This window comes from Nannospalax galili, unplaced genomic scaffold (assembly GCF_000622305.1).
Source record: "Nannospalax galili isolate Female #2095 unplaced genomic scaffold, S.galili_v1.0 scaffold387, whole genome shotgun sequence".
NCBI classification, from domain to species: domain Eukaryota; kingdom Metazoa; phylum Chordata; class Mammalia; order Rodentia; family Spalacidae; genus Nannospalax; species Nannospalax galili.
The window spans coordinates 643,866-658,771 of record NW_008355795.1 but is presented as its reverse complement, the minus strand read 5'-3'; the positions used below and the strand labels follow the sequence as shown (position 1 = coordinate 658,771).

Genomic DNA, 14,906 nt, shown 5'->3' with positions numbered 1-14,906 from the left:
TTCAAAAGAGGCACTTAACTATATTGAGCTTCTGTTTACTTCTCTATAAAGTCATGGGAGTAATCTTCCTCTCTGGTATTATCCTGTGATTCTGAACGATGTGTACTAATGCAGAGTCTATACAATCACAGGCACTCAAAGCACAGCCCCATAAAACTGGGTCTCTTGTCTGCTCTTATCATTCAGATTTTATGAACCTTTAGAACACAAAGGTTTTAAAAGTCTAGTTTTATTTACAAAGAACAACTCTCATGTCTTGTTTGTAAATGTATTATTTATTTTTTAGTAATGAAGAAAGTAGGAAAAAACTCAGTTTGGTGGAACAAACCAATAATTTTATTAGTGCAGTATTCGCAGAGAAAGAATTCATTTAATCAAAACATCATGACACTGAATTTCTCAGTTAAACCCACATACAGCTTGTAGAACTACGCTACAGGTTTGATAGAATGTGTCAAATATAAAAATAATTCAATGCAATTTCCATTTAGCACATTGTGCGAAGCTCATTTTTCAATGTGATTAACGAGTTTACAATCTTTCCGAAAGTGCTGTGTATTCAAAGTGCTCTATAGCATGGAGGATGAAATTAGGGGAAAAACACAGGTCAGAGTAATGCTGATCAGTAACATTCAGAACCTATGTAGAGTACCTGAGATCCACCCACAACCACAGAGGCGGGGAAGCAGTGGCTGCCAGTGGGTAGCCCTCATCCTCGTCACTCAGTAGGTGATGGGAGCGTTCTTCAGAAAACGCTTCATACAATCACAGTGAAATGAACTGACGTTGGGTTCACCTCTTTCATAATGCTTGCAGTTTCATTTAGAAAGGGGAACCAGGAGGCGCTGCAATAGCAAAAAAAAGGGAAACAGATATGGGCTTGACCATGCCCTCGTAATCTGTTTTCCAACTAACATGAACCCTTAGTTGAACCAGTAGTCCATTTGAGCAGTGTTCACGACTTTGGTATGGATGAGAATACCTTAAGGAGCTGATTAAGCAGTAGTTTCTAGCCCCCCTCCCTGCAGTTTCTAATTATGAAAGTAAGAGAAGCACAAGGGCTATGTGACGGCATCTGTGATTAAAGGATCCATCCACTCTCTGGTCCAGCGTGCCTGCTCCAGGATCTCCTTGATTATCGAATATCTCCATCATTCATCACCTCGTTCATAGAGACACAGACGGCAAGCTGGCATGACTGTATGGTGACTTGGTGCAGAGAGGACGTCAAATCTGGCTACCTAGTAGCGTCAAGAAGTTTTTAAAAATACTGCTGCGGATTCACTTAAAACTAATTAAATCCTCACCTTTGGGGTGAGGAATCGGTTAAGTCATTGTAAAATGCCGTGTGCTCCCTGGCTGGGGGATTACTGATTTATACATTCTTACCGCCTCACTTGGTAGAAAAGGGAGGCAATCATGTGAGTTCGGGTCACTACTGTGTCGGTGCCTTCAAGGAAATCCAGACCCTTTGGGCACAATGATGCTCAACTAGAAAATAATGCCAGAGTACCATTTGGAAGGAACCTGGGGCTGCTGCCTCACGAATGACTGTGAGGCTCCGTCACAGATTTGAAATCACAGAACTAGGGAAGAGGAGCAGGATGCTGATTTGACCCAATCTGCTTTTCTACAGAATGACATCGGGTATTGATGTCTTTCCCTTACAGTTACCATTTGTGTCCTGTTCATTTAAATTATTCGCTGCTTTTGTTTACATTCGGGCAGCCCAGTAAACAAAGGTCCTGGAATGAGGTGCATCCAGCTAACATCTTTCTAATCTGCCCAAGAAAACAGAAGGCCAAAATACACAAGACAAAGGGCATTTTGCAGGAAGGTTTCCACTTCACACCCCTGCTATAAATAGGAAGGATAAAGGTTTCCAAGAGAAACTGAATTTCCATATTGTGGGATCTCTTTCTGGAAGCACTTAGAATGGCTTGGAGCAATCTTCAGTTTTGAGTGTTCATGGAAAACTCTGGAGCCCATTCCCAAAGACCGGGTGATAAAAGTGCCAAGCTTCAGGTTTAAAATCAACCCCCATACCTGAAACTGGGATTAATATTTGACTCTAAAATAAAAAGGGAATAAAAGAAATTCCAGATATTAGGGTTGGGCCTTCCTTCTGGTGTTCTTTGCTAGAAGTCAAACATTTGAAAACTATCACTTTGATTGGAATCTAGACACTAGCTGTGTGGACTGTGCAACACTCCCCAGTCTCCAGTTTGGGACCACTGCTCCTGTGAGGGCTTTGCAAATCCATTTGAGCTATTTCCACCGTGGTTACTAAGCTACTGACTAGCATGGACAGATTGGGAACTAACTCAGACAAGCAGTGATTTACACGAAAACAAAATCTAAAGTCCTGGAGAAGTGCAAGTCTCAATATTTCTCCACTCTGCATCTTCCAGAAGACACCTTTAAAATATCCTGCAAAATAATTTAAAAAGACAGTAACATTATAGATTAAAAAATCACTCAAAATGTTAGAAACTAGGCACCATGGATATGGGAGGGTCCTGGAAATAACAGGACATGCAAAAAGTAAATACTTTGTGGCCTTTACTATTCAAAGCTTAGGCATTGAAATATTGCATGGTAAATACAAATGCGATATTTGTATTTGATGCATGGAAGATACATGTCTGTTAAATTTTGTAATCCTTCAGCGGTAAAGACACAGAGCTCCGTGTGTGGCAAATGACTGTGGGGAGGGTTTCTTCACCCTTCCAAACCCTAAAGTGGTGGTGGGGCTATGGAATGAGCTGGAGGAGACAGAGTGGAATGAACTGATAAAACACATTATATGCAGGTGTGAAATTCTCAAGCAGTTATCTTTTAAAATAAAAACACTAAAGTGGAAAGAATTCTAGCCTGAGTGTGACCCTTTACTTCTCGCGTGTGTAGCTGTGCACATTCCTCTCTGAATTTGTCCTTGAGCACTGTGGGACACACAGAAGATCTGGGAGGCCTGTTTACACTAAGGGGTCACTTAGCTGACGCAGGCTTCTCTGCCAGCTCCCCCTTCCTCACCACACCCTTCAGGCCTGCTTGGGGCTAAGTAGCACGGGACTGAAGGGTGCCTGTATATGATGAGCTCAGCTGACACGGGGCGGGGGGTAGGAAAGGCCATACCCAAGGGGAGGTGACCCACGTGGGGTTTCGGAAAGGCTGCACACACGTCGGATTTAAACTCACCGTCTAAGGTGGAACCGCCTCCTCCTTTGTGTTCAAGGGACTCTCACCCTCACTTTGCAGCATGTGTGGATGCTTCCCAAGGGTTCCAGAAAAATCCAGCTTCGGCGTGGTTGCTGTCTCTAGATACTCTCTGCTCAGCTCTGGCCCTCTCCGAGGCGTCGATCCTCCTTCGGCTGCCCCTGACACGTGTTCCTCATCCTGCCTCCCTGGCTCTGCCCCATCTCCAGCTGACCCTGCGCACTGAGCATCCTGCCCTCGCCTTGAGGCCTGTGCTTCGGGATCCTTCGGTTCTGGCCCAGCATCTGCCCCAGGCCCTGCTGAAGTCCCCATCACCCCTGCCGCCAGCACCTCCCTCTGCTGTACCCTCTGCCCTGCGGCTGTTTCTGCTGCTCCTCCTCGGTGGAGATCTTCCTCGGCCAGAACCGCTCTTCCTCCCACGGCCCCGTCCAGCCCTACATGGCTCCACCTCGCCGTTCTCGGCGCATGCTCTTTACCCCGGTCCTCCAGCGGCTCCCCAGCCCCAGCCCCGCCCCCGAACTCCCCTGCCACGGTGGGCTCTCGCTCGGGAAGATGTTCCCGGGTCTTCTGCACGGCGTGGCCTTCTTCTTCCACCCCAGGAGGCCCCTCCTCACCCCGTCCGTCTGGTCCCGAAAGGCTGCCCGACTCGTTGTTGGCACACTCGGCCTCCGCTAGGACCCTGGCGGACCCCTCGGATGCCTGCGCCTCGCCTGCAGGCTGCGGTCCAGGGGCCCCTGACACCCGCTCTCCATGGCCGCTGGGCTCCCCGCCCTGCGCAGGAGCCTCCGTCTCCTGGCCCAGCAGCTCTGTGGCTGTGGCGATGTCCTCCTCCACTGACGTTCCGTATGAAGGGGATGCTTCAGACGGGGTGACCGTCGTTTCCTTCAGTGAATCTTCTAGAAGCCCTGCATCCGAGGCCAAGTCACCGGCCCGGGTGGGTTCTGCATCCTCAGCACGCATATCCCCTCGGGGTGCTTCGGTCCCTCCCTCTGACCTCACTTCCTTTGCTCCGTCCTCCTCTCCCCCTTCTTCTTTTTGCTCCTCCAAAGTGTCTTCGCCCTTCAGTGCGCTGGCCCCTGTCACCTCTTGCGCAGATCCAGTTTCCCTCCGAGGTGTTTGGGGACTCTCTATTTGCTCAGGACAGCTTGCTTTCCTGTCCCCTTCCCTGGTAGACCCCGCCCCCGGCAGGCTCCCCTGGGTCAGTCCTTGAAGGAGTCCTGCAGGGCTGCCCTGGACCGCTTCCATCTGCCTTGCCTCTGCCTCTCCTGTTGGGCAGCTCAAGGGCACCCCTACTTCCGGATCTTTCTTCCTCTCTGAGGCCAGTTTCTGTTTGGGTACCACTGAGTCTTCAGAGCCGTCCTGTGCCTCAGATGCTGTGTCCTCCATCGGCCCCACGTCCTCCACAGGCCCCAGGTCCTCCAGTTCTGCGGGTGCCTCGTCTTCACCTTGGTGCACATCTGGGTTTTTGGAGTCTCCCTCCCTCTCAACCTCCCTCCTCTCAGCCTCTCCCCCTTCCTGAGTCCCTGCTTCTCTAAGAACTGCTGCTTCCTGAAGATTCTCTGAAGGCAAAGCTGTGCTGTCTGCGGTCACAGCCTCCCCCAAGGCCTGTTCCATGTCAGAAACCACCTCTTCCATCCTGAGCACCCGATACACCAAGGTCTGCCTGTTGTGACCCTCATGCTCCTGCCTGTCAGGAGCCTCATCTCCACTCAGCCACCCAGAGTCCCTGGCTGCTGCTTGTCCTGTGGAGCTCAGCTTTGCCTTACCAGGTCTGTTGTTCCCTTCTACATCTGCCTCTTCCACACTTGCTGTGCTCAGAGGGGTTTCTGCTTTCTGTCTAGACTGTTCTGATGCCAGCTGCCCTACTGTGGGGTTCCTTTCCTCTAAGCGAACTTCCAAAGCCCCTGCTTTCTCCGCCAGTGCCACATCTGCGTTTTCCTCCACTGCCTCAGCATCCTGGGCCTGGGGACTGTCCTCTTCCTCCATCCCTGTTTCCTCTCTCAGCCCTGCCCCCGTGTCAGCATCCTGGGGCTGGGGACCTTCCTCTTCCTCCATCACTGCTCTCTTCTCCAATGCACACGTCTCTTGTTCAACTTGCTCAGATTGCTCATTCATGTTGAATGCTGCTTTTTCCACTAAATTTCCATTTGTTGCTACAAAATTAAGATGAAACAACAAGGTGACTTTGATCAAAGTGTAGAAAAAAAAATATATATATATATATTGTTAAGCAGACCCTGAAATTATCTACGAAGCCTTTCCTTGGTAGATTCTGTGATATCATGATCTAACATGAACTATAATTGAAAAAATTCCTTTTATTATGAAAAGAAATGCTTTCAAATTTAATAAATAGGTTGATATTAAGGTTGACATTCAAACATGTTAAAATGAGCAAACAAAATTCTTTGTTTTATAATCAATAAATTCTCCCACATACATACATATATGCATACACATACATACACAGACACATGCATGTACACACACCCAAATATCAACACCCTACTTCCATTTCAAACATTAAAACTTGAAGAAACATTATGTGACAAGCAAAAAGCATTTAAGGTGGGAGAGCTCCTGACTAGCCTGGGTGACTTAGCCAGATCCCACAGCACCCAGCCCCCAGCTTTGGGTCCAACCTAGGCCTGCTGCTCCAGGGCTTACAACGTCTCAGTAGCTAGTCAGAACCAGCCTATCCTTTTCCCTTTGACCTTCCTTGAGCCTTGACCCTTCCTTGTTGAGGCTGCCAGAGAATGCCTGCCTATCCTGGTCAACATTCCCCAGTTTTGGGACCACCCCAGTTATTCAGATACAGGGCTCATACCTCCTCTGCTTAGCTAGTTAGAACCAGTCAGCTCCTGACTAGCATGACTGGATTCATCCAGTCTTCCCTCCAATAAAAAAAATCAAAAGACAAAACCCAAGGCACAGACCAACTGACTACTCATACCTGATCAGAAAGCAGCAAAGCTACATCACCAATACAGACAGAGCCAAACTTCAGCTCAGCAGGGGCAGATGGATCTCCATACAAGACACACAAGCAACAGAAGAAATTGACATGCCCAGACCACAGTGAAAAAGTACAGATAATATGAAAAACCAAAGTAATATGTCCCAGCCAAACCCCACCAGCCCTATAGAAGAGTTCTACAATGAGAACTACCTAGAGGAATGAATGCCAGGAAACAGAATTTCAAAGAACAATTATAAACATGATCAAAGAATTCAACAGATTTTAAGAACACAAAAGCAATATCAATGATAGATGGCAGATCATGCATTGTTCTGTATCTTAGAGCTACTCTGGTTAGACTTAGTCATCAAAAATCTTCCTAGCTCAGGTGGGACATTTTACTAGACACCTATTTGTATTCCACATCGTGATATATTCCATCTGTGTTCAGAAAGTGATTTGTCTTTGGCAAAATAGGATCACAGAGTGAGACAGGACTTTGTAGAGTGGGATAGTCTTCAGCATAAATAACCCTTATCAAGTATTTCACAAGCTCTCATTCAAGACTCCTTCGTGAATCTTCCTGTGCTTTCTATCACATTTTAATAAATGAAGGTAGCTAGGCCTGGGGGGCGCATGCCTTTAATCCCAGCACTAGGGAGGCAGAGGCAGGTGGATCTCTGTGAGATCAAGGCCATCCTGGGCTACCTAGTATGTTCCATGCCAGCTGGGGCTACAGGGAGAGCCTGCCTCAAAAAGACCAAGTAAATAAATAATAAATGCACGCCACTTACGATTTTTAAAAGGCTGTATGTTGAATCTCTCATTACTTAACAAGGACTTATATGGTTTCTGAATGATTCCTACAAACTATGTAATAGCATGTCATATTAAGTACTCAAAAATCTTAAACTTTACAACTGATGAACTTCAAAAATAGTATCTCAATAACCCCTATTATACTAACATCTGTATTTTTAAGTTTTAGTATTATTATTGTATATCTGAGGTGTGTTTGGTGGGGCACATACCCGCTGGCATGGGTGGGGGTCAGAGGACAACTTGGTGGAGTTCGCTCTCCCCTTCCACTTCATGGGAGTTCTAGGGATTGAACTCAGCTCCCCGGGCGTGTGCAGCAAGCACCTTTACCAGCTGAGCCATGTCACCTGCCCAGTTCCTTCAGAATTTTTCAATCTTTAGAGACACTCAGCACAAGGGAGATAACTCAGTCAGGTATGTTCTTCCTGCACATGCATGAGGACTTGAATTCCATCCCCAGAATCCATGTAAAAAATAGCCAGGTGTAGTGTTGCATGCTTGTAATCCCAGCGCTGCAGAGAGGGGAGAGATGGTTCCCTGGAGTTCACTGATAGCCAGCCTAGCCTACTTGGTGATCTCTAGGTCCAGTGAGAGATCATGTCTCAAAAGAAAAAAAAAGGTTGAAAAATGCATGAACACCACCCAAACCCCAGGTTAACTTCCAGCCTCTACACAAACATGCTCACATATGTATACTCTCTCTGTCATACACACACAAACACACACACACGTGCATCTGCACACTTATCAACATTGACATGCGTGCACTAACACACAAAAGAACACATGACTAGAGACTAGACGTTATAAATTATAGTAAATTACCTATCAGGTCCCACACTTGTAAGCAAACGTGTCTTCCTCATTTTTTTTTGCTCACTCGTCTTAAACATAATTGTTTACCTTTACTTATCGTGTGCCTGTGTTGGGGAGAGGGAAAGGAGCACACGTGCCACAATTTACATGTGCAGATCAGAGAACAATGTTCAGGAGTCAGTTTGATTCTGTCCTTCCATCCTGTGGATTTCAGGGATTGAATCAGGTCCCCAGGCTTGGCAGCACGCACGCTTACCGTCTGAGTCGGGTCTTGTATGCCTTTCCCCTAGGTATCGTCCCTACAGCAGGGTCAGGGACAACCTCTGCCTTCCCTCCACACGGCTAACCACTTCACCACCTCTTCTAACACAGAACATGGCTGCCCTTTGTTGTGTGAGTCAGTCCTTACCAGGTAGTATCATAAACCATTTGGAGGACAGGCTATAATAGCTGACATGAGATTTCCTTAAAATACGGTTTTGGAGGATAACTTTTGATGTCTTCTATCAAAGGAGTCAAAATGAAAGTTTCAGGTCTGTGAGGCCAGGCTGCCCTGTATAGGTGATCCCCTAGGCATTAATTAGCAACCTCTCAAATTGTACTTACGAGCTCCCAAGGGGAGATGTAGAGAAACTGTTTACTCAGAGAACATGCAGTCAATTACCCTCAAAGAATGTAGTCTATTTTCATTTCACTACTGGTTCTGACTGGTCTAGAGCTCAGCTTTGCTAGAACAATGAGAAACAGCAACAGTGTGTCAAGTTCTCGGAATAGCGTGTCTGTTGCTTTTCAAATTCCTACATAAAAGTGTTATTAAAAACTCAGGTATGAAAAACATTTAAATAAAGTCATCTGTTTTTTTAACCTGGCCTCTAAATTTATGGATTAATTAAAAACATTTGGAAAATGAGGGACTAAAACTGCCTACTCACCACGTAGTAATATAGTGTCTACATTCTAGAAAAATGCTAATGGCACCCAGCCGAGCTATTACATGAACACACAACAGGAGGAAGTCAAACACTATCCCAAAGCAAGAGGCAAAGGGGAACTGAAACCTTCCTAAGAAATAGCAACGTGGAAAAAGCCCGTGTTTTCTATGATAATCTCACAAGCTTTTGGAAATACGTTTTCTAGAAGCAAGTGTGCAGCGTTCACTAATGGGGCAAGAGGGTCTGGTGTGATGCCTGTGCCTGGAGGTCTGACAGGCCTGGTGAGCCTGCAGGTTTGGTGCTTGGTAGCTATGCGAGCTTAGGAAGTAACTCCTCTCTAAGTCTTCATCTCCTATCCAGAGAACAGCCACTCTGGACTTGCAAAATTCTTCCCAGGGATAGTGTGTGTGAAATGGTCATAAGAGTGTCTAAATGTAAAATCCTCACAGTCTCCTCACAGTGCCTTCAGTGAACTAGATGTTCATGGTTAGACTTAGGCCTCATTAATGACTGGAGCTATGTGTTTGGAGAGGTTCACCAGAATTCCCCTAGGGGAATGCCCACTGGACAAGCTCTTCATCCCTCTCCTGTGACTCCACCCACTGCTCTACAAATGTCATGTGACCTACTTCATGCTGTCAAAGGAGAAAGGGAGTCCATGAAGCCAAAGTGTAGTGTTGACGGCTCTCACTAAGCACTGGAGATGGGGTGATGTGATTACCAAAACCAATATCCCCCAAACACATGTAGATTCAAATCAGAACAGCATTTAAAATTTATTATTGTGTGTTTGTGTGTCTGTGTATCTGTGTCTGTGTGTGTGTCGTGATGGTGCCTGAGGAGACCAAAAGAGAGCATAGGATTGCCTGAACTGTAATTACAGCTGTTGTGAAGCCACATGGCTGTTGGAATCCAAATTCAAGCCCACTAGAAGAGCAGCCAGTGCTCTTAACTGCTGAGCCATCTCTCTAGACCCATCAAATCAGAACATTATATACATCATTCACCGAGCATGAGGAAGCCTAACTTCAGAGATGTAGGACATTAATCACATGAGTGTGAGCCCTGTTCTGTTGGCTGGGTTTCACCTGACAATAATATTTCAGGATGGATACCGAGCACCAAGCACCAGTTCACACATCGACAACAATCAGTTCTTTCTAATTATGAGAGGGCTGAGAAGTCTCCATGACCCACTGTGAAACATGGTGTGCTCAGGCTCCTAATGTGTTCCACCTGGGTCAGTGAAGATAAATTCGCCAGCTTGGTCAATTAACTGTAAGATTATATAATATGACCAATCTGAAATTCCCTACCAGTATTTTCCTTAGGCATCAATGCATTTTTTAAAATGGCATTTATAGCTGATGCCAGTTTGAAAGCTCCCCTTCCAGCCCTCCAACTACTTCCTGCCATCCTATTTGGTAAATGAGAAACAGGAACAGGAAAGAGACCAGCAGAGAAGAGAAAAAAGGACAGGAAGACAGCAGACAGGGACCGGCCATTTGCAGAGAATTTCTGAAGGTCTTTGCTAGATAAAGACAAATCCTTACCTCCACCCAAGTTGGCGGTCTCCAGCTTCCTCTTGGATGCCACCTCACCTGCATTGCAAACATCAGCCCCGGTGTCAGAGTGCTGGCGGCTTGGCACCTCGGCCTCCCTTATTTTTTGTCCAACTGATTGAAGAGCATATAAAATATGAAAAGGTATAAAACAAGTCATGGGAACATTGCTGAGCAATTTCACATCGCTTAAGCAAGTGAGGTCAATTTATATGCACGCACATAAAATGTGACCTTGTTTCTAAAACTGTGAAGCTTAAATGGCTTCCAAGGTATGATTTCAAAAGGAAAACAGCACAGATCACGAAATGAAAAAAAAGAGGCACATGCAAAGAAATACTCCATTCAAGCAAGACAGCAGCCAGAAGCCGTGAAGGTTTGCCAAGTACACACGCAATGGGCAGACTTGGGAAGCAGCAGGTGGCCTTTTACCTTCTAGAAAAGCATGTTAGGACTTCTATAACACAATCATTGCTGCCCTTTGGAAATGTGAAACCTGCCCAAGCTCACAGCACTCTGGGCTGCTCACCCATTAGTATGTTTTAGTGATTTGACCTCAATGCGTACCCCAAACGGACAGAAGCCAAAAGAGGCTATTAAGGAATTCCTATCAACTTGACAAGACAGGCTCTCACAGAATTTCTGCTATACCCAGATGATTACTACTATGGATTTCAGGGACAGAGCTCAAAGTTCAAGCTCCAAAGGGCATGCTAGCTACCACCTCAGTTTACCCATCTGTCAAGAGAGATCTAGAGTCAAAGGTGTGAGGAAGAAACAAAGGAATGTACGCAGAGCACTGGTCTTCTGTGTGCTAGCAGGGCACTGAGTAAGAGCTGCGAAAGCCCTGGAAGTGCTGACGGGGGACATTTTACGACTACTATCACCAAGTTCCAAGCAAACTGGAAAGTCAATTACGTTTGCTTTCGCTTCTGATGATGTCCTCCCTCCCTGCCAGTAATTCGATGGCCTGTGTCTCTGAATTCTTAACATCCATTACTGTCCATCCTCTTGTGCTTAACAGAAGCCCAGTCAATAACATTAGACTTAGATCTGCCTTCTGGAGTAGAAGCACGGGTGGTATCTCCGGATCGCCTGCCTTCCCTCCTTCCTCATTCTCTCCTTTGTCCCCTCCCACCACTGAGATTATGGTGCAGGCTAATCCAAGGGCTATACTCTGAGAAAACCAGATTCACAATGCCATCTCTTGGTTAATTCAAAATGAATTCCTGAGGCAGAACTATGGATTTAACAAACAGTGTGGTATCTGCCTTGAGTGGAACTTAGTGGGAAAATGATGACCTGACCATGTTAATGTTAAGAAAATATACATGTAAATAAAAAGAGGAAGTCCATGTAGTTCAAATATGTTTTAGAAAAAGTTTTGAACATGAGCTTTCTTCATTCATACAATGTACAAACTCGGATATTTTCTTACAGCACTACCATTTGGAGATGACATCATCAACTCCATTATCGTTGGATTTACTACTGAATCAACTGCATTGTAGGATGTCTATGAACCATGGGGTGCATAAAACTCAAATATCATTCACCTATTATAATAATGTTACTGTAATATGGTACATTAAAGAGTTTAAATGAGGAGGTTTGGGTCTTACATAAAACTTGTTCAGCTGACTGAACAATGAGAGTACCAGGATGTTAGGAATGGAAGCTGATTCAGCGATGGAAGGAAGCCTCATTCCAACAGTGCCAAGAGCCATCTAGGTTTGGTCTAAATGCATTACAAGCTGTAATAAGGCTTCCTGAAACAAGCCAGACCCAGAAGGACATGCATCACATGTTCTCTCTCATATGTAGAATCAAGATGCAAATTTAGATATATATAGAAAGGTGAGCAGATAGTGGTCATATGTAGATCCCTAAGTAGATGGTGGTCTAAGAGATGGAAGCTAGGGGTCTACGGGGAAGGGAAGGGGAAGAAGATGGGGCAATGGACTATACACAACCTGAAAGCAGAAGGAAGTGGACTGCAGAGCAGGAAGGGGACCAGAAAGAAGGGAGGGGAAGGGCAGAGAACCAAGTGTGAGATCTGTCTATCTATCTATCACCTATCTGCCTAGATAGATGATAGATAGATGAAACAAAGAAGGGAGGGGAAGGGCAGAGAACCAAGTGTGAGATCTGTCTATCTATCACCTATCTGCCTAGATAGATGATAGATAGATGAAAGGATCATAATGAAGCTCTCTACAGTATATGCAAACTCAACTTTTGAAAGAAATGTGGCTTAGCATAATAATAATAAACAATAATTAAATAGCAGCTATTGAGTCAAAAACTATTCTAGGAAGCCAAGCATTCATGTGACTTTTAGGACTCACTCAGAATTGACAGTGAAGCTGGCTTCTGTGCTGGGGCCACAGTCTCCACCTGCCCCATGTGCTGGCCTGCCCCTGGAGGTGTAGGCTTTGGAGTGGATGAAAGCCCCTGCAGTCACGTGTTTCTGCCCTCGTGTAGCAAGAATGAAAGTCTGCCTTCAGTTCTGGGGACTCAGTAAGTCTGTGATCAGCAAAGGCCCCACCGTGACATTTTCTCTTAGATGTTCTTCTGGTACTAAAACTTGAAAGCAAGAACTTGGCCAGTTCCCCCATCTACTCTTTTCCACCCACAGAGAAGGATGGCCTGGCCTGCTGGGACTCCTGTCAGCCACCTGTCCCTCTGTTCCTTCTTTCTGGCCCCTCACCCCAGAAGGCACCTGTCCTTAACTCTCTCTAAAATGGCCTCTAAAGGCAATGGTAATTGTCAGGTCTCACAGAATTAGTAGCAAATCAAGTGGATCACACAAGGAATTTCTTAGAAAATGATCTTTTTCCACTCAAATGATGTAGGGAATTCTATAATAATATGGTTTGAAATACTATAATATTTCATATTACAGTATTAAGTTTCTATTATTAAAACAAATCTATGACACAATAACATATAACATACTTCCCCTAAACATAAAAATAGTATAAACTCATTATCTAAAGATTGAAAAGATTTCTTCAGAATACACAGAGGAAAGCAAGCACCAGCCACGATCCTGTGATGTGGAAGGAACGTCTCACCTGGTATTTTGGTGCCTCTGTCGGCTTTGCTCACTGTGCTGTTGCTGAGGACAGCTTCTTCATCTCATTTCATTCACCTAACAATTCTACTTCACCATATCGTTAAGGAACAGAGTGTTCCTCAGCAACACGTCCAAGGTTCGAAGGAAGCGTTGGGTGGGGACGCAGCTCAGTAGTCAAGCCTTTACATTGTATGTGCAACTATTTTAACTGTTTTAAATACCATGTCCCATCGTTTTGTACATGATTCCTATAATCTTTTAGGATAAATTCGTACACTTGGAACTTCTGACTCAAAAAGCACAAACCTTTTTAGAGGTCGTTGATTCTTGCCTCCAAATGCTCATCTAAAATGAGACGCCAACAGGCAGTCTGCCCTAGATTGATTCAGAGCCCTGGCTCCTGATATTATTGCTAACCATGCTGTGATCTGTCAATTCCTTTGGTACTGATAATTTGGGAATTGAGAGTGAAGAGAAGGCTAGACCTCGTATGTTAGGCAAGCCGAATGAATTTCCTGCTGTATGGTCTTGTTCTTCTTCTTGGCTTTTTTTTCATATTTTTCCTCATAACTTCAGTGGAATCATTGAAGCTGTAGTTTCGAACAGGTCACCTTAAAAATCATACAAAGTATGATTATAGGTTTTGCTAATTTGTTACATATTTTTCCTCATAACTTTAGTGGAATCATTGAAGCTGTAGTTTCGAACAGGTCACCTTAAAAATCATACAAAGTATGATTATAGGTTTTGCTAATTTGTTACATATTTTTCCTCATAACTTCAGTGGAATCATTGAAGCTGTAGTTTCGAACAGGTCACCTTAAAAATCATACAAAGTATGATTATAGGTTTTGCTAATTTGTTACATATTTTTCCTCATAACTTTAGTGGAATCATTGAAGCTGTAGTTTCGAACAGGTCACCTTAAAAATAGTGAATGATGGTTCTAATAATTACACAATGAATAATTGGGGAATCGAATTTTTCTTGGACTCAAGAATTATTTACAGTACTGCTTATTAATTTCTAATTTCTTGTGAGTAATCATATTTTGTGAATTATTTCTAGTTTCATTGAATTGTCGTAGAATGTGTAGTCAGAACCTTATACTCTGGGCTACTGAGAAATGGTATCTGGGAACTGATAAGTGAACCTTCTAAATTAAATCAATCCTTTTTGCCACTGTTGAAGAAGAAGAATGATTTATACAAAATTAGCACCGTCCTTGCTGCATTCCCCTAAAAGAGGATGGGCAGCTGCTAGAATATCCTTAATTTCCAGCTGGATACACATCTTTCTCAGAAGCATTAAGTTGAACAGTCGTCAATTCCCACTCAGGGACCCAATATCTACAAGGAAAAGGGACGCTGAGGCTGGGCTCTGAGCCCCACAGTGGGGAGGAGACAGTGTGGGTGATGCCCTGGGCCCCACGGCGGGGAGGAGACTGTGTGGGTGATGCCCTGGGCCCCATGGCGGGGAGGAGACAGTGTGGGTGATGCCCTGGGCCCCATGGCGGGGAGGAG

General features: G+C 44.9%; 1 protein-coding gene across 2 annotated transcripts in view; it reads right to left on the bottom strand.

Moving 5' to 3' along the window:
- Positions 1-294: 294 nt before the first annotated feature.
- Positions 295-14,906, bottom strand: part of Erich3 (glutamate rich 3) — a 119,430-nt gene continuing 104,818 nt past the window's right edge. Inside the window, exons 13-15 of one of the 2 annotated variants that reach the window (XM_008853641.2) lie at positions 10,296-10,418; positions 3,199-5,369; positions 295-2,430 (exon numbers count right to left, since the gene is read on the bottom strand). In XM_008853641.2, coding sequence (XP_008851863.1) covers positions 3,202-5,369; positions 10,296-10,418 — 2,291 coding nt within the window. In that variant the 3' untranslated portion in view covers positions 295-2,430; positions 3,199-3,201. The remainder of the gene's footprint in view (positions 2,431-3,198; positions 5,370-10,295; positions 10,419-14,906) is intronic. The other variant, XM_008853642.2, reaches the window with a different exon arrangement.